Source organism: Pseudochaenichthys georgianus, chromosome 13, assembly GCF_902827115.2.
Source record: "Pseudochaenichthys georgianus chromosome 13, fPseGeo1.2, whole genome shotgun sequence".
NCBI classification, from domain to species: Eukaryota; Metazoa; Chordata; class Actinopteri; order Perciformes; family Channichthyidae; genus Pseudochaenichthys; species Pseudochaenichthys georgianus.
The window spans coordinates 14,750,953-14,769,840 of record NC_047515.1 but is presented as its reverse complement, the minus strand read 5'-3'; the positions used below and the strand labels follow the sequence as shown (position 1 = coordinate 14,769,840).

Sequence of the window (18,888 nt, the reverse complement as noted above, 5' to 3'; positions counted from 1 at the left end):
CTGTTTTTACATCATAATATTTCACTTGAGAAGCTTTTAGAGTTTTTGCAGTGGTAAATATTGATTTCTCTCTCCACAGGCTCCTCGTTTGAAACTAACAGCCATCACCGTCCCATTCATTTCAACAACACAGGCCAGTCTGTGGAGTCTGTCAATGATGGGTTCAGCTCCTACCTGGTGAGTCACTCTCTCAGACAGATGCTGCTAGTGTGAACACAACTGAAGAGAGAGCCAAAACACTTCCACTTTATCCACAATTTGGAGAACGACGAGTTTAAAAGAGTCATGTGCCCTCTGTTTCTTCCGACACCAGAGAACCAAAGCGCCTCTGACTCGCTCAGACAGCGGCAACTCGGATGACAACTATGTGCCCATGAACCCCGGCTCCTCGCCACTCAGCGCTGCCCAAGCTGACAGTCCTAAGAATAACTACATCCCAATGAGCCCGGGGCCACATCACTTTGATTTCCCAGGATTCTCTGCAACGTTACCTGCCCGTAAGGGGAGCAGCGCCTCCCTGTGTCACCGGCCCAGTCGCCTCAGTGATGTCACACCACCACCCGTCAACCGCAACCTCAAACCTAACAGGAAATGTGAGTTTTTGAAAGCAAAGTTCTCATCAAGAATTATAGGCATTTGTGGCTTTGAATCAGCTCAAAATGTGTTGTTGTTAATTGTTTTTAAAAAGACACAAGTTAATGTTGACAGTGTCTGCTCTTGTTTTCCACAGCGAAGCCAACACCTCTTGATTTGAAGAACAATGGGATCATTGATGAGCTGCCATTTAAGAGCCCAGTCACCATGTCCTGGACACGGCCCATGTGAGTCTCATATCAGTCATTCAAGCTGGGTTACACAAGGCCCCACACACACACACACACACACACACACACACACACACACACACACACACACACACACACACACACACACACACACACACACACACACACACACACACACACACACACACACACGGTTTGATGGTACAGATTGCTGCTGTATTTGGTTTCTGCCTGAGGTCAGAAGGTAGAAGCACTCACAGTCCTGTCTGCTTTGCTTTAGGCCTGCTATGAACTCTATGTCCTCCCAGCATTGTCGACCTATCTCTACACAAAGCATCACCAGCACTGACTCTGCAGACAGTGAGGAGAATTATGTGGCTATGGTGAGTCTCAAAAGCTGGAGGGGAGATCAGGAGAGCACATTTTGTTCCTTGTTGTAATGATCTACTTGACCTGTGTGAGTGAAACCTCCCTCTTGTCTCCCTCTTGTCCCCATTAGCAGAACCCAGCGTCTACCTCCCCTGCCGTGAGCGGCACCAGCAGCCCGGCCCTTAGGAAGTGTGGCAACGTGGACTACTTAGCGTTGGACTTCCAGCCTGGATCACCCAGCCCACACAGAAAAGTAAACAATTGATATTTCTTTCGATAGCTAACGGGCATTGGTCTATTAATATTTTCAAAACTCTTGACATACTGTAGTCTGCGAAAGAGAAGTCCAAGATGTGTTCATTGATTGACACAAAAAACATTCAATGACCACCTTTCATACTCGTACATTTTTCAAACACCAACATACTTTTTTCAAAATTGTTAAAAACACATTCACAACAGAACAATGGCACATTTCTGTAGTAACTTTACTCAAATAAAAATAAAAACTTGGCATATCAGCATATACTGTAGCATTTCTGCCAAAAGACTGAAAGGGGTTCTGTTTTATATACTATATTTTAAAGATATTTTACAAGCTCAAGTTAAAAGGTCATCATTTATATAATGCTTAATTTTGTTATTTTTTAATTCAGGGTGTTAAAGGGGACAATGTGTGCTTTTTTTGTTGGAATTGTTGCAAGTGTTATGTTTAAACTAGCTCATTTTGTGACAGCATTTTGAAGGTTTGAGTGAGTTTTGAGTTTAAATAGTTTGGCTAAAATGCATTTTGGCAATGGCAATTTTCACTACAATTAAGAAAAACAAGTACAATTTGCATCAGCATTTGTTTTTATTTCCATCTGACTGCATTGCGCCCTCAAGCCAGATTCTCACTCCTGCCTTATTTATCATTCTGCAGCCCTCTACATCCTCCGTGACCTCTGATGAGAAGGTGGACTACGTGCAGGTGGATAAGGAGAAGACCCAGGCGCTGCAGAGCACCATGCAAGAGTGGACCGATGTGCGGCAGTCTACTGAACCTGCTAAAGGGGTCAAGTCCTGACACTGACCTGTACAAAACAATAACAACAAAATGAAACAAAAACCCAACCTTAAGTCAAGCATCTCTAGTATCGCATTTCTCACCATGAGCTCTGGTTGGGCTTGTTTAAGACTGAAACATTTGGACAGAAAGCCATAACCTATCCTATGCCTGTTCTCTGTGATGATTTTGTACTGCAATGCACTGCTAACACGCAGGATATCAGGCCATACAGTTGAAGCTCTGCCAAAGCTCTTCATGCAGACTGTTGTACAGCGGTCTACGGATATTTGATAATGTATATACAAAATGTCATCCTTACTCATGGGGTGTTCCATCAAAGCTGTCTCACCCTCTGCAAACAGTTTGCATCTAGCAGGTCATTTACCTAATTGCTGCCATTTTAAAGAGTAGCAGAGGCTAACTGGTCGATAACCATATTAATACGCTTACTGGTCTCAGGAATGCCAAGATGCACTCCAATTTTGGCATGCAGGCTGACTCTCTCTTTTCACTTCAATCTATCATTTGTGCTGAGTCTTGCAGAAGCAGCGAAGAGATTATTTTCACTGCGGGCAATCATTTCAGCGTAGCAGTGCATGTCTGGTAAGGAGAAGGGGGGGAAATATAGCCCTGCAAATACGTAAAGGCCTGTGTCAGAAGCCCTAATGATGACTGTAAAAGGCTGTTGCCTGGGTTTCAATTAGGCATGTGCCCAAACCATGTTTAAAAGCTGGCAGGCCAATTATTTCAATGCAGGTACATAGTCAGTAATGCACTGAATGAAAAGGCAAGACCGGAGAAAATAAGCAGTCTCTTTGACTTTAAGTTCGATTCAGGTAATATTCTAATGCATTTTGTTGTAAATGTGCACTGACCAAGAACATTATTGAGTAAGATGAAGTAAAAGTAAAGCAGGAGATGTATTTCCAATAGTTCAGATATCCCCTATTTCTCTATCTCTCCCTAGAGACCATAAATACAAGCTGAGCAGAAGGATACTAGCTTATTTATGTTTTCCCATAATTCACAATCTTTCACTGATGTATGTCTCCGGTCTTTGATATTCCACACACTACAGATATGTCTCTGAGGAATAATTGTTTCCTGTATGTAAATTATTAATAGAATGACATATTTGCAGCACATCTTGTTGACTGTTTGATGCACTTGTCTGAGACAAAAGGTGCGCTTCAGTAATGTTACATTGTGCTTTTCCTGCCACCTGCCACCATGAAGATTTGCCAGGGATCAGTCACTTAAAGAAAATAGTTTAGGAAAGAATGTTTTTTTCTTAATTTCCTAAACTCTTTTATTTGTTAAATTTGCCTTACATTTTCATTTCAGTTTTGACTGTACATTTTGCCTTGGAGAAATTGAATTGTTCACAATATTATTCAATTGAGAGCCATATTGTATTTAGGGCAACTGAATGATCAGTTGGTAGTTCAACTTAAGTCCAGTATTTCATTGTGGGCTGGAACCACTGAAGGGTTAATAACCTGTTTGATCTTTTTATGAAAATTGTGGCCATGCAGTGCTGGATGGTATTATTGATTATTTCATTAAGATTCACTTCTTAATGTTTTTCTACCATTTTTACTGCTTTTTGTATTCTTTTTATCATCATTTTTTTACTGATACGTGTAAAGCAAGTGACATTAATGAGGATGGGGTCAGGCTAAATTAAGCTAAATTTGTTACAGTGTTTTTTTTCTTTTTTATTCCCAACATTGAATTCTTATGATCTATACATGAAATGGGGAGGCTGGCAGTTTGAGTTGCACTGGCAGAGGCCTTGCCTGGTGAGCTGTGATTCACAAAGAGCGAAAGCGAGAGAGGAAAACAAAGACTGAAGAAAAGCCTGTCTCCCTGTCAGTCTCTGAAGTGAAATGGTTGTGTAATTTATTATCTAGAGATACCCGTTGTAAGCCGAAGAGCTGTGTATGTGTTGTGATAGATTGTGAGTTGTAGTATGTTAAATGACATCCTGACTGGGCGAGATTGAAATCACTGCTCAGATCTACTGTCAGACTGTCACTGGGTGGACGTACTGTACTTGTAGAGATCGTTTTTTAACCACTGTTATTGCTACTACTGTAAAGCATTTGCAGATTGCTTGTGTGTTAATTTATTAATTTATTGTGCATTTTGCTGTCGACACTTGTAAAGAAGAAAGAAAACAACCAAACAAGGAAACCCTCTCTCTACTAACATTGATGTATGCAAACTGTCTTGATTTTGTGAAGCAATATGACAGACGATGCCAGTGTCATGGTGATGTGGTACAGTTCGTTTGGGATACAACACTGTTATTCCTGTATTACGGTAGACCTTAACTGTTGACATAGAATAAATCAAGAAGTGAAAGTTTGGCGTTTTGGTTTCTCTTTAAACATGAACCAAAACACTGTTTTCTGGCAGCCAATGATGCCATTACTCATCTCTTACCCATACATTCCCAATTGGTGCTGTAATGCTCAGATGTTGAATGTCTGCTGCCCCCTGTTGTGTAGGACAGCAGTTGCATTAATAAAGTACATTGATAAATGGATAAAGGTTTGTGGAATCTGATATACATACCAGTGGTTTCAGTTAGGATATATGAATTTTTACTTACCAAAAACGTACACATATGCAATGCCATGCCTAACATTTTTGTCTCGGCATGCTGGAAATGTGAACAAAACTGTATTTTGACTTCAATTGGAAAATGATACATTTAATGTATAATATCTCAACAATAAATCAAACAAAAATATGTTTTCCTTCAGGATGCGTTGAACTCATGCACGTGTTAATTGAATGCATGTGCTTCGTGACATGACTTTGCATTTCCGGTAATGCCCAATGACTAATATCTCATTTAACCATGGACAAAAAAAAGATGACAAATCGGCTAGAAATGTCAACCAAGACCGCAATAACAGATTGACTAAAGAGAGGCAGCTGGAAAAAAAGTTAGTTTCAAAGATAAGATTTCTTCTACTACCTTTCTTTGATATAAATGTTTATATGCAATGCATTTTTGGCGTTTTATGTATTTGTTTTCTCCTTTTATTGGCTGCAGCAGCAACAAAAACATCACTTATAAAATAAGATTCTCTCTCATTATCAGTGATTATGCTACAACATTGCGTTTATATGGGTCGTTAAATAATCTCTGGCTCTGTGAAGTAGCAGGGTAGAGTGTTTCTCGATGTCTCATGTATTTTATTCAAATTTGTATTTGAAAATAAAGGATCTACTGGGGACTTAAATAAGGAAACAACAGCATTACCACAATCTAGAGATTGATTCTAGCAGAGGCAGTTATTAATATATAAAAAAGTCCGATGTCGTTAAATCATTGCTGGAGTACCAAAAAGCCAGGAAGGGCAATGTGAAATCTGCAATCAAGTCATTACTAACATTTTAGCTCTAACATAATAAAACATAAACCTTTTCTCAGTTATTTAGCAGTTCTGCGGTGTCCTCCTGCAATACAATGCATTCATGGTGCTCTTAAGTATCCCTGCTGGCTGTCAACTTCTATTAAAATCCCAATGTGTTTACGATGATGGTCATTTAATGACTCCTAGACTGATAACTGGGTGACATCCAACAGTAAAGAATAAACTGAAACCCGAGCTGTAGTTATTGCTTCAGTAGCCTTGGAGGTCAGTTTAATGAATCTGGTGTCTGACAGGTTGATCCCTCCAGGTCAGTATGGTGGTCTGAGTGTCATAAGCTGTTGTCTCATGCCTGTATAGTCAACAGTTTGGGGATTGCAATAGCTAGTTTTCTTCCCTTGTCGAAGCAGCCTGATGCTAAAGGATGTTAAACCGTTACTATTTTTACAATAATATGTTATACTTTTTATTATTTTCAAGTGTTGCTGGATCACTTTACTCTCTGGATCTGGATCGAATAAGGCTGGGCTGAAGTCTCCGAACCAACCAGCCCAATAGCTCTCTTTTGCTGAGCTAACCCTCTGGAGTAAATTACAAAATAAAAGTGTTTTGCTGTTGTGGTTGCATAGATAAGTGTACTCAATAAATGCTTCAGTCAGACCACATTTAATTACCGTAACCAAGCTTGTATTAATTTTTGATAGTCCTGCCTCCATAAAGACTGAGATGGGCGGGCCTTCCCAGAGAAGTACAAACTAAAAAGTCCTGTCATGTAACACTGTAGCATCCAGACTTGTTGGTTTTTACGGACTTGATGAAAAATGAATGGTATAAGAAATGTAATTCCCTTGGAATACCAATCTCCACAAATGTTATTAAGGTATAAACCATTAACAGATAATACAAAAAATAGTATTAAAGGGAAGGGAGCAAAAGGCAAATGTAGACATAAATGCAGGGAAATAAAAGATGCATTTTTATTTTCCCTCCACTAATGTTAACTTACACTTATGATGAAATGTTTTATTTAGATGTCATTCGTCTTTAACATTTAAAACAGTTTACAATGTTATAATTAATTTGTATCACTAGAACTTTGCCTGTTCTACCTATCTGTGTGTTTTTTCCTCTAAACTATAGGTAAGTCAGCAGTCATCTTACCCACAGGTGTTGCTTTAGTAAATTATCTACACAAAAACCAACTAAAACTACCGTTCACTTTAGAACGGTACTAATTTTCTGCAAACACTGCTTAACATGTTTAGGCACAGCAGCAGTCCTTACTTTCTGGAAATGAAAGACCCATTCTGACAGAATACATCCATGATACAAGCATGTCTGGAACCAATCAGCGATATGTTTTATGAGGTATTAATCATCTTTTATAGGAGGCTATGTGCGTCACTTAATATGTAAGTATGCTTCATACTGTATGTGCCCTCGCAGACTAGCAAACAGTGCCAGATGTTAACTGACCGACAACTTGAAATGTGACTATTTTCCTAATAGTACATTGACATACATTTGCAGTCTTATGTTTATACGTCTGGTCAGAATTCTATGAGTTTAACGCTACGTTTCAACAAATAGCAACTTTCTTTGTATACATTTTGTTCTCTCTTGAGATTAAATCAATGCTGTCTGTATTTGTGGTGTTGTATTGATACCCTGGCCAAGGTCTAATAGTATCACTGTCACTAATTAAGTTTATGTTGTGGGTTTTAATCTAGTTAATTGCTGAGGTATAGGGATATTATTCTAGAAACCACACACTTAATGTAACATTTCAAGCCTTAAATACTGTAGGCCTTAACCTAAAGTAGTAGGATATTATAGGGTGCTAGTAAAGAAATCTTAAACACCATCACAAAAGATATTTAAAAATATGTATATTATGCTTTGGCATGTACTATCTTCAAATGTGATGTTTAGTGCCTTTAAGAAACATTATTAAGCTTTCTTCCTTTGTCCATGGTTGCAGGACAGTTTCCCCTTCAGTCCACTAGAGTGTGCATTTGCACCCCGCCACATCTGAGTGTATAATGTCAAAGGAGGAATGTTCATACAATGAGGGTCTGTGTATTGTAGTTCCGCTATTGCCTCGGTGCACCACACGGACAAACGATTGTCAATGGACTATTTGAGACGGATCTCAATCGGTTTATGCAACGGCTCCCTGCGTCTCGGCTGCGTGGTTTTCCTGACTTGTAATTTACAACCAGATCCTTTTATCCGGAAGGAAAGAGCGAGGCAGAGAAAAAGGACTAATTTCCAAACAAAAATGCCGTGAGTCTTGGAAGTTTAGTGGCTTTTGTGTGGCGGCTGCTATTTTGGCGACCGATCGCTCACTTTTAATTTATACTTGGCACTCTTACTCTCTTTTACTTGGACTATTTAATAAGTGTGCCACATGTGAGATAAAGTAATGCCATTATACCGGAGATCTAGTCATCGATGGAAGTTGTGCGTGCTATGGTTATGAATCATCCAAGGGATTCATATTGAATATAATTTATCTGTGAGCAGAGGTCGATCGTTAAGCAAAAGTGGATTCATCCCAGCTGTGTGTGAATCCACGAGCTGTTTGTGCTTATACATCGTTTCGGTTTTAATTATTAGCTGACGTAGTGACACCCCTGAGGAGGAAATCACTAATATAATTCTGCAACATTTGGACTTTTGAATACCTCTGTAGGGCATAGTGTGAGTTTGTAGCTTATTCTACTCCACAGGCAAGTGTATTCCAGTCATTTACACCACTATACCATTGATTAAGGTTGTGCAACGTATCTTTCTACGACATCGTAATTCTCTCAAGTGACTTTGTGCGTGCCGTGTAGTATTTCTCTTTCCACATGGGATCCTAGCTGAGTCCATACATCCTGTTTTCTTCCATGCCCGTACTGTGGTCCATTATCAGCTCAGTGGACCTCAGTCTCTACAAACTTGTCGGGGACCTGCGGGCATGGGAGAAGCGACCCCTGCTCATTCTGCTGCAGGGGCTTTCGTACCCATGTTGGGGGTCGGTTTAGGAACTATGCCCGGGGGGGTCGGTAACGGACCGGTGGTGGCGGGCTCCAGGGGCTCCGCGGTCCCACAGCTGCACAACGCCATAGTGGAGCGTTTGCGCGCCCGCATCGAGCTGTGCAGGAGGCACCACTCCACCTGCGAGAACCGCTACCAGAGGGGCCAGGCCGAGACCACGGACCGGGAGCACGAGAGCACGCTTCACCTGCTCAACATTGTCCAACAAGGGCCCGGGAACAGAAAGGCGAAGGGCAGCCGGGGATCGAACCAACAACCACCAGAGTACAGCAGGGCCAACGGAGAGCAAAAGGGCACGGAGGGAGACCAGAAGATCTCCACGCGCATAGCGGTGAGTTGCATAGGTTATTGGATTTAACAGTTGGTGATGGTGGTAACAATGCAGCCTGAGAGATTAGTGTAGTGACCCTGCACTATGCATTATGCAGGGTCACTCATTGATCAAGAGTGATAACAGCCAACTGTTTTCATAATCGATCAATCACAAATATCTTTGGGACTTCACACTGACATTGTATTGACCTACACATTATTAAAGAAAAACAAATCCATTTTATTTGATAACCAAATTATAGTTAATTGAGGCCCTACTCATCATTATTGCACTGGTACTGATGGCAATGATAATGATACAGCTTGTGTTAAAGATGATCACATGGTGAACATAGTTATCAGGGTTGTGATGGTGAGGATTTCGTTGGTGAGCAAACAGTTACAGTTCTGTCCAAACTTACAGGACAACATAAATCAGCCCACTTTCTTTTCTCTGCATGCTAATATGAGCAAGGTGCCGCTGCTCAGCTGAGAGCTGTAGTTTGTTCAGCCATAATGTATTTGGTAATGTTTCCACATGGATAACAATCCTGCTTTGACTCTTGGTGAACAAACAGTTTTGGCTTTGTGCAACTTTAAAAGACAAACAAATCCAGACCCACTGGCACACCACTCAAGCAAGGTTTCCAAACAACTTGAAACAAGAGTAATACACTTGGTTTCTAGTTTTGCTGATTAAAGGTGTCCTTGAAATAGATGGGATAATAAAGGATCACCAAAATGATTTGAAAAGCAATCTATTCAGAGGAAATAGTTTTGGGGTCATTAGGTCATGGGGATGTTTTGCATTTACTGCAAACCCATGTCAGCATCTACTGCGCAGCTCATCCAAACAGAGGGATGCAGATGCACATGTTGTGCTTATTCGACCCATTTAGTTTGCACCATTATAGCATTTTCCAGTACAGAAAATGCAGTTTCTTCTGGGTCACATACATTCTTGAGAGAATACTTCCTGTCATTTAAGAGGGTTTCTCAACGTGTGTCTTAAGAAGAGGTTTTGTTTGTTTCTAATGGATCCTGTATCATATTATCTAAATATATCTTATTTGGAGTAGTTTTTCGAACGATATCGAGAATAAAGGACAGTATATTTTTCATTTTCCCTCAACAGCAGGGGACAGGGTAAGGGAACTTGACTGAGACACAGCAGGGCTTTCTGTGTGTCTGCTAGTGCTGATAGCACTGACTTCCTGTAGGCATCTGTTAAGGGCACAGCCAGCGATATGTAAGATTTATTTAGTTGTTTTCTTTCATTGGGCATGGGGGGGGAGTTCAGCATCTAGACTATGAATTATTTCCCAAGCAGCATTTCAGTATGATGTCAAAAGGGTGAAAGCTTGCAGATGTTCCTGCTCTAGATTAGCTTGAGATGCTGGATGGAAAAATAAACAATGTCATGTTTTTTTCCAGTAAAGCCATAAAAGGGCAACGATGATTGTTCTGTCAGTTCATTTATTGTCATCACTGGAATTGAGCACGGGGTAGCCTCTGCGACTGTATTTGCTTAAGCCATGATAGAGACGTTCACATGCAAGAAAAGTAGATTTTCCATGATTTATCGAGCTAATAAAGTGCAGTTAAGCCTTCTAGCTTTTCACATATAATTCAGTTTTATGCCGTGAAACAAGTAGAGAGGCAAGACACAACAACACCATGGATTATATTGACTGTCTAAAAGAGGTCAGGGAGGATCATTATCATGTACCGTTTCATTTTTACTGATGTTGACTCTGGAGTAGCGTGTTCTACATAAAACTGATGAGTGCAGCAGGATGGTGAGGAGGAAATGAAGTCCTGGCGTACATGTTTATATCAACCCTGAGGTTAATATGTTTCTCACAACTCGTGATGATTCGGTGAAGCAGAACAACAGCCAGTGCAGAAATTCCCCTTGATGCATTTGAACGGAATCTATCCAGCATCAATACTGCAGAGAGTTCTTTCTTGCTATTATTCAAATTGAGTCAAGTGTAGAATAGCTCGCCTCTTGCAACTAAATACATGAATTCAATTTTTCTTTAAATATCTAGCTATAAAGAAAGTAACATTTGTGTTTCAAATATTTCCTGGAGTAGTTCACATACTACATGTTTCTGGATTGAAAAGTAAGGCTTTTACAATAGCCACATCTGTGCATGATATTGACTGTTCACATTGGAATTTGCGATGGAAATGAACACCAAGTGAGGGGCAAACAACACAATGGATTATGACTGGCTGGGAGTGCAGAGTGAGCAGCACTTAACAACGGTGCTCATTGAGACCAGATTAACAAAGGATATTCTTTTAGGAGAAATGGGGAAGAAGAAGAGAGTAGAGCTTACCACCGACTCAGGAAAATGATTTTCCATAATGCTTGCGTGAACTCATCGAAAGCTTTTCGGATATTCCTAGATTCATTTAATTATGTGAATCAATTTTTTTCCCTTTTTATACCTGCGTCAGTAAATATATTCAGCATGGAAATGGGCAGAGCTTACACAACATTATTAGTCCTGTATTACAATGTACAGACATTACGTTTCATCAGATCAGTGTTCAGCCACCATCTTACATCTGTCAACGATGCCGTTCCAGTACACAAACTAACGGATTAACAACAGCTTCACTGCGTGGAGCATGCCATGCATTGTCATACCCCATTATCATGCCTTTAACAAGTAGCTCACTAAGCACCTTCTTGAAAGATGTCCTGGCCATGAAACTGTTTAAAGAACAAGGCCCCCCATATAAATGTTTAGAGCCACTGAATACATTTCCTGCACGTGTTTACTTAGAGTCAAACAGGCCTTGAAAAAGCAGTAGGCGAAGGAGGCCTGGTGATTAACAGTGCTGTGTGCACTGGGAGCATTTTGTTATTTCCCAGTCTTGTTCTAGTGACAGATCTGGGAAGGCCTAGAGCAGCAAGCACTCATAGAGCAAGTGCTTTGTGCGCTTGTGTGTTTGCCTGCTGTGTTTGCCCCTTTGTGTCCACCCCACGGCAGCAGCTCTTCTTTTTTTTTAAGCTGGAACATGAAGCGTCTAGGCATCTATTGCTCTAAAACAAAACCACAGAACCGTAACATCGCCAGTGTGACCAAATAACGTTGTCCTCCTCCCCTCTCGCCTGTTGTTACTTGTCACTATCTACTGTCCAAACAAGATGCATTGCTTAAATAATAAGCTTTATGTTTTTGGCCCAATTGCAACACCCCGTAGAAAAAGTCAACATTGGCAATCGTCGTCAGTTGTGCTTTTGTTGAGAGATCAGATGTTTCCATGTTGGGGTCGCAAGATAAATCTGATCTGTTGCAATATTCTAAACAGGATAGGAATCAGACAAAACAACAAAATAATTTTTCCGGTGTGGAGGTTGCAAAACCACTACACAATGGCGTTTGTTGCAGAATATGGTCGATCAAGACAAATATGGCAACATTCATTGATAAGACATCATTTCAAATAACAATAGAAAATGTATCACATCCTATAGCTCTTCCTATGATAGTATTGTACTACTTATTCTATGTACACCTTTTTGTATAATACATTTCAAGAACATTTTGTTGAGCAAACACAGCAATGAAAACACAACAACCACACTTCTTAATTCCTCATCACTGAGCTACTGATGGGTAGATTGACAGCTTTCTACCATAGCATGGAGAAAAAGTAATTTCTTGTTCTCTCCTGTGGTCATGTATGGTGGATGAAGAGTGTGTGTGTTAGTGTGGGGCGGGGTGTGCACTGTAAGTGCTTCCTGGCATGCCCTGTGTGGCTGTTGAACTGCCTGAATCGGAGCCGCCGGTGGTCTGATCTCAGCCAGGCTCGCTGTGATGTGAAACAATTAGCCCAGGTCCATGGGGGCCACCCACAGTGGAGCCCGCAGCTAAACCCAGCCCTGTGGATGCAGCAAGGATCCATGTTCATCCCACAGATCACTCCCATGTTGTCATGGGAAAGCTAACATTTTTCTTTTAGGAGTAGCAGGCCGTCAGTTGGTCTGAACACTGAATTACTTTTAAGTCCCCTTTAGTGAGGACTGAAATCGCTGCGAGTGCTGTTTATTGACAGCCCTACTACACTGTAAGCCTGATGTGATTAAGCTTGTCTCATTGTATAGACTGTGGCTGTCTGTGAGATGAGTGGAGCAGCTCATAGTTTTCTGATGAAAAGACATTAAGATAGGCCTGCATATACTGTAGTAAAGCCATCTGTTAACCTCCTCCCTCTATTTGGGATTAGTGCCCATTCCAAGATATGTTTTAACACTGCCACAATCCAATTCTACTTATGCAAAGTGCATTTGTGGGTGTGGGATATGTGTTTAAAATGTCTTCTATTATTCAAATGTGAGTGTTGTGTAGCAAAAAACCTTTACAGCATGTGTTCATGATGTTCTCGGAAATACTTAATACTGATGGAAAGTAGCTGAGTCAAAAGTTCACAATAGTGTTACCTAACGATTTTATAATGATAATAATTTGGCAAACTTGTCAGATTGACAGATTTGAGTAAACCAAACTAACAATTGATGCCTTATCCTCCATTTATGATCTGTTATAGATTTATTTTAGGTGTGCTATACAAGCTGATTTAAGTGAGGACTCATTTGAGGAAATTAGCCTCTTAAATTGTTATTTTTATACTCGTCTGCTCAATTATTTCCAGATTAATTTCAAGTAATAACTTGTTTCCAATGTGGATATTATGACATCTTAATCCAACATGTCTGTGTTATATCTTCTGACTGACACAACATAAACACAAGGGATCATTATTACATTTTGCTCAGTGAAACTTTTTGAACTGATACACACCAGCCAGATTTACCGACTTGTGCAATAAAAGTTAGGACCATGTAACATTATGTTCTGGACATTCCACAGCCATACCCGAGGCCAGTTCATAAATGTTTACTACCAACTAGATCTACGTGAGTACAGCTTGTCCCTAAGGAAGGGGGAAGTTGTAGCTTAATATTGCACACAAAGCTAATGCTGTAGCTTGTCAGATTCCAGGAAGTGATTGCCTCTGGATGACATTTGTTTGGACACTATGTTGATTCTTACTTGGTTAATAGCCTCAGGATCATCTTCCGGCTAAATTGTGCATGAAATGAAAGTCTCTAGTAAACATAGTGTCATGACTGCATCAGCATACATGTGTTCTCAACAACTTAGCTACACATACATTTGTGTTCATGATTGCTTTGTCCTCAAGGGAGAGCGGGGTACAAGCTTCAACAAGCTTCTCTTTCGGTAGCCAACCCAGAGACCAGATTATTTGGTGTCGCTGAGCAAAGTTCACTGATGAATAACATTTCTCAGAGGGGCTTTATTTTCAATCCTTTTGAGTTAATGACTGCATTTACTAAACTTATTATAGAGACTAAATGTTTCCAATTTTACAAACTGGAGCTTTATTAATCTTACCAAAAGTCATGATGGCACAGGTCAGGATCTTCAATAAGTCATTAGTTTCAGTGTGATGATGTCAAATGACATTTTAAGCTGTTGTCCAAAATATTCCCTTTTTTATTTATTTAAAGGCTATCTTGAGGACTTAGCAGTCGTTGAGGCTCTTTTTCCTATGGTAGCTGTTGCTGACTATTCCAGACAACGTTAATGCCAGAACACATGTATCACCTCCTGTGCACCGCTGGGTTTTCCTGGAAAAGACATACGAGACATTATGTACGGTAAACGCTTACATGAGTGTACAGTAGGTTACGGTGGAGAACAGGTACATGTTGTATAACTTAAATGCTGTTACTGCAGATGTTGTTTGTTGTTGCAAACAACAGTGATTAATCGCGCATAAGATTAGCTCAGCAAAACAGATTAGCTCAGCAAAACAGATTAGAGGTGTGATAAGAGCTGCAGTTTTCAGTTTTACTATTATTATAATAAAGTCCTTGTGAGTTCCGGTGTCCTTGTCCTAATCCCTTTATACTATAATACTTGAGGACCATTTTCATAAAAGGAGTGGATATAACTTATGTGAAAATGTTGCCATATTCTGCTGGATAATACATGTAATGTTATCTCTGTAGCAAAATAAAGTAAAATTCACTAACATTAGTCTAAAACAGACAGCTTCAGCAAATGTGTTGTCATGCCAATGCAGCAGCAGCGTGTAAGAAACAGTGCTCTGCGAATCTGGGACATCTCTGTACACCTGGCAAGATTTGCAATCTGAAATGAGCACGCTTTCTATCTTTTCTCAATTTCTGGACTCATTTAGATGTTGTGAACGTTGAAGTTCTTTGCCACCAAAAAGCACATATAGAAAAAAAACACAACGAAACAAAGGAAAAATATATAAATCAGTGAAGCCTCCAGCTGCCAAACAAGCAGCGGGGCAGTGAGGATGTGTGTCAAATCAAAGGCATGCATGGATCATCTGTTATATGTCTAGTAGTGGTGTCTTAAAAAAACGTATTCTCCTTCCCTCTTTCTCTCTTTACTCAACCACCCTCCCACCCATCTCACACACGACCCACCCTGCCGCACACGCCTCATGTTTTATTCAGCAGCCTATGGGAAGGCTGAATATCTCTTTGAAGAGGTCTGCTGAAATTGTGTAGTAGACCCATCTCATCCTCAGTCTTCAAGGGATGATACAATATAAGTGGGTACATGCTCAGAGGAACGTAGGCCTCTGACAGTCCAGGTGGGCCAGGTCTGCTCTGCTTCTTTAAGAGGTATACAACAGCCTGGGCTTTAGGGTACATTTAGCCTCGAGTTGTACTGGAACTGCTGCATGTCGGGTTAAAAGCCTTTCCTCCATAGACATCTGGTTGCAGTCCTTGGCTGTGGGCCCTGGCCTCTAGCAGAGCCTGCAAGGTAACAACTGTACCTTCAGACACGGCGGTAGCATTGTAGAAAATACATGATCAGCATCAACCTTGCTACATCTCCTCCTGGGTGGTCTATGTTGTGTTTTGTGTGTGTCCACTCTGCTAATTTACACCCAGTGCAGTGATAAACAAAAGGTCATGTATATGTGTTTGGCATTCCTACATGATGAATAACAAGTGTAACGTTATGCACCCAGGCCTGACAGAATGAATCAATAAATCATATAGTTGATCAGTAGGAGTACTAAGTCCATTTTCATAATCGTTTGATAGTTATTGGCGTTTATCAATGAAACCTATAAGCATCTATTGGTTTTATATTCTTAAGTGCGATGGTTTTTTTGCTGTTCCCAGTTAGAGTTTATTGGTAATCGGAATATTTTGTGGGTTTGGACTGTTTGTCCGAAAAACTATTTGCAGTCTCTCGGGCGTTTTTAAATTATTTCTGACATTTTCTACCACTGATCTCATTTCTTACTGTAATAGAAAACAAAACACTCCATTAGTCAAAAAAGAAATACAAGTGATGTGTAGGCGTTCATGTGACAGTATGATATTTATCTAATACTCTATCCTGCAATCTGTTAAGCGCACCGTTTCAACAGACAGTGGCATAGACTCTTGTGAATATGCGGGGATACTTGTTTCATGTTTTGAATATGAATTACCCGACTATTCAGTGTTTCATCCAAGTGCACATTTCACTGAGTTGAAATACCTCCAGTCCCAAGGGGTTTGGATTAGAGTCCCCACTGTATCCCTTTGTTGCTGATGTGCGCTTTCAGCATGCTTCCCATTGTTGCCGGCACTTTGTTGTGAACCTGAAGACACACACAAAATCTCATCTGTGCCACTGAAGTCAATAGGGAATTTTAGGAGGACTAATATATTAGTGCTCTATCTCAGCTATTACATACATTTGACTTTGGAAACATGTTTTTCCATGGCTATTAATCATCTGGAATTTATATATCAAAATATGTGTGAAGCTTGGGGCCTTCACTTAGCTAGAGAGGACTGTGTTTATGTACATCTATATCTTCAGAGGGGCCTTGTCGAGGTAGCAGTTCATGCCTGATGTGATTTATTCTGCTGAGAGAGCTCCTTGAGGTTTGTCAGGTTTTTCCTGCTTGACTTAATTGAAGAGAGGGCAGGATTGTGTGTGTGAGGGGGAAAAAGGGAAAAGGAGGGGCGGTGTAGGGTAGTGCCTTGGAGTGTCTTTCCACAAGTGCTTTGCTACCCAGTGCTGAAACTGGAACCCTGTGGGAACAAGCATGTTCAGGTGTATTGTATGTGCAGTGCATGGAAGGTGTTTGAGGGGACGAAATGCATGCGAAAGGAAAGTTGGAACACAAGCAGTATTTTGCTTCTTTATTTACAACAAGGCCTTAACATAGACCTTTTTTTAACCATGCCTTTAATGGTTTCTGTTCGTTTTTGGCTGTCATATTGTGTACCGACTTCAAGGTTTTGTTTTTCACACTTATCTCCCAATCAGCTACCTGATATGTCAGTTTCCTGGACTTGCTCCTGTAAACAGATCTGATTATCGCAGAGCCTGCACTGGAAAACAGGGTGTGGATGTCCACTAATGTGTTACCATGTTAACATAATGTCCTCACCTTGTTGTAATTTTTCCCTCCAGCCTTACAGTACATGGCTTTTATAGTTTCACAACAGGATTTATTTATCAGAAGAAACCATTTGCAGCCCAAATGTAATCAGCCACTTCGCTTCTCTGGAGAAGAACAATTGGGTTCAGTGCAAGGCAGCTTTTTTTTGCGGGACTTCAAACAGCCTCTTCTCCCCAGGGTCATTACCCCCGCTCAGGAAATGAGAAAGTGGGCTCCTGATGTCACTGGCAAACCCCTTGCACAGAATTCCGGGTTAAACCGGGAGTGGGGGAGGGGAGGGCCATGCTAGATCAGAGTTCAGACATGTTTACATTACAGCTCAGGATATTTCTCAGAGCCCGGCCAAGCTGCTGAAGTTCCCAGGCTCCAGAGTCGCAGAGTGCTGAAAAGAAGCACAAGCATTCACTTTTTCTTCTCTCCTCTTCCTCCCGCTTCACTACTCTGGAGTCTAAGTCATAGTTCAAGTCCATTTGCATAGAAGTAATGTTCTGTTCTTTGATACAGTTGTCCTTTGGGGAATATTATAGATGTGAAATACTTGAAAGGTGAAAGTCACCAAAGCAGTTGACATAGACAATGTTTGAAATGTCTGAAAGGATGTTGTGACATTGTTAAGACATGAATGTTGGGAACTAATGGCAAACTCAGCTCAAGCATACATTGTTCAATTATTATTCTTTTTTGTCAGTCCTTTTCTTCAGCTTCACGTCCTCTGAAGAAGAAGTTTTTTTAATATGCATACCCCTTTATTATTCTCAGCACTGAAAATGTGGCCAAATGCAACACTTTAATTCTGTCCTATCTTTAGAAATGAGATTTGTACTTAAGTCAACAAACTGAGCTTAGATGTTTAATTGGATACCTTTATCAGTGTTGATACAGCGTGGTGTAGATTCAGGCTTGACTGCAGCATAAAACTATCGTTTAATTGATTATGGCTGTGCATTGTGATGGAATATTATCTAGGAGCCTCACGGACCGCACTACTGCCTCACCCGATGGATCTGCCATTCTGTTTCAACAATATAATTAGTTTGAGTGTCAGTGGAGAATTTGAGAGGATTTCCCCGTTTTTATTTGAACATTTTAGATCAAATTGTTCATAGTTTTGGTCATTGTTTCTATTATTGGTTTGATAATATTTTACTTACCCGGATAATTGCTGATTGCTGGGAAGATGACATCATTTGCAAATGTCCCCTCTGTGAGACTAATAAAGGTATTCTGATTTCCATAAAGGGGCAGACAGGGCAAACAATGTGAATGTTCAGCATCAGACATGTTTACAACACACCGCAGGTTAGCCAATTTATTTAGGAGGCGACAAAGGAAAACTTAATTACCCGAACTATCAGTTGCTTTAACCTACTGTACTCGCAGTGTGCACACACAGTTTTCCCGAGCAATAAGTGTTTACCTTTTGGCATTACCTCCAAACAAA

The 18,888-nt window shown here is 40.5% G+C and overlaps 2 protein-coding genes across 2 annotated transcripts in view; both read left to right on the top strand.

Moving 5' to 3' along the window:
• The window catches only part of gab2 (GRB2-associated binding protein 2), a 36,271-nt gene extending 31,186 nt beyond the window's left edge, over window positions 1–5,085 (top strand). Inside the window, exons 5-10 of the mRNA XM_034097022.2 lie at window positions 80–177; window positions 314–593; window positions 731–821; window positions 1,066–1,168; window positions 1,285–1,407; window positions 2,077–5,085. Coding sequence (XP_033952913.1) covers window positions 80–177; window positions 314–593; window positions 731–821; window positions 1,066–1,168; window positions 1,285–1,407; window positions 2,077–2,220 — 839 coding nt within the window. The 3' untranslated portion in view covers window positions 2,221–5,085. The remainder of the gene's footprint in view (window positions 1–79; window positions 178–313; window positions 594–730; window positions 822–1,065; window positions 1,169–1,284; window positions 1,408–2,076) is intronic.
• A 2,558-nt stretch (window positions 5,086–7,643) lies between these two features.
• The window catches only part of maml2 (mastermind like transcriptional coactivator 2), a 34,426-nt gene continuing 23,181 nt past the window's right edge, over window positions 7,644–18,888 (top strand). The window contains 2 exon segments of the mRNA XM_034097553.1: window positions 7,644–8,542; window positions 8,545–8,967. Coding sequence (XP_033953444.1) covers window positions 8,486–8,542; window positions 8,545–8,967 — 480 coding nt within the window. The 5' untranslated portion in view covers window positions 7,644–8,485.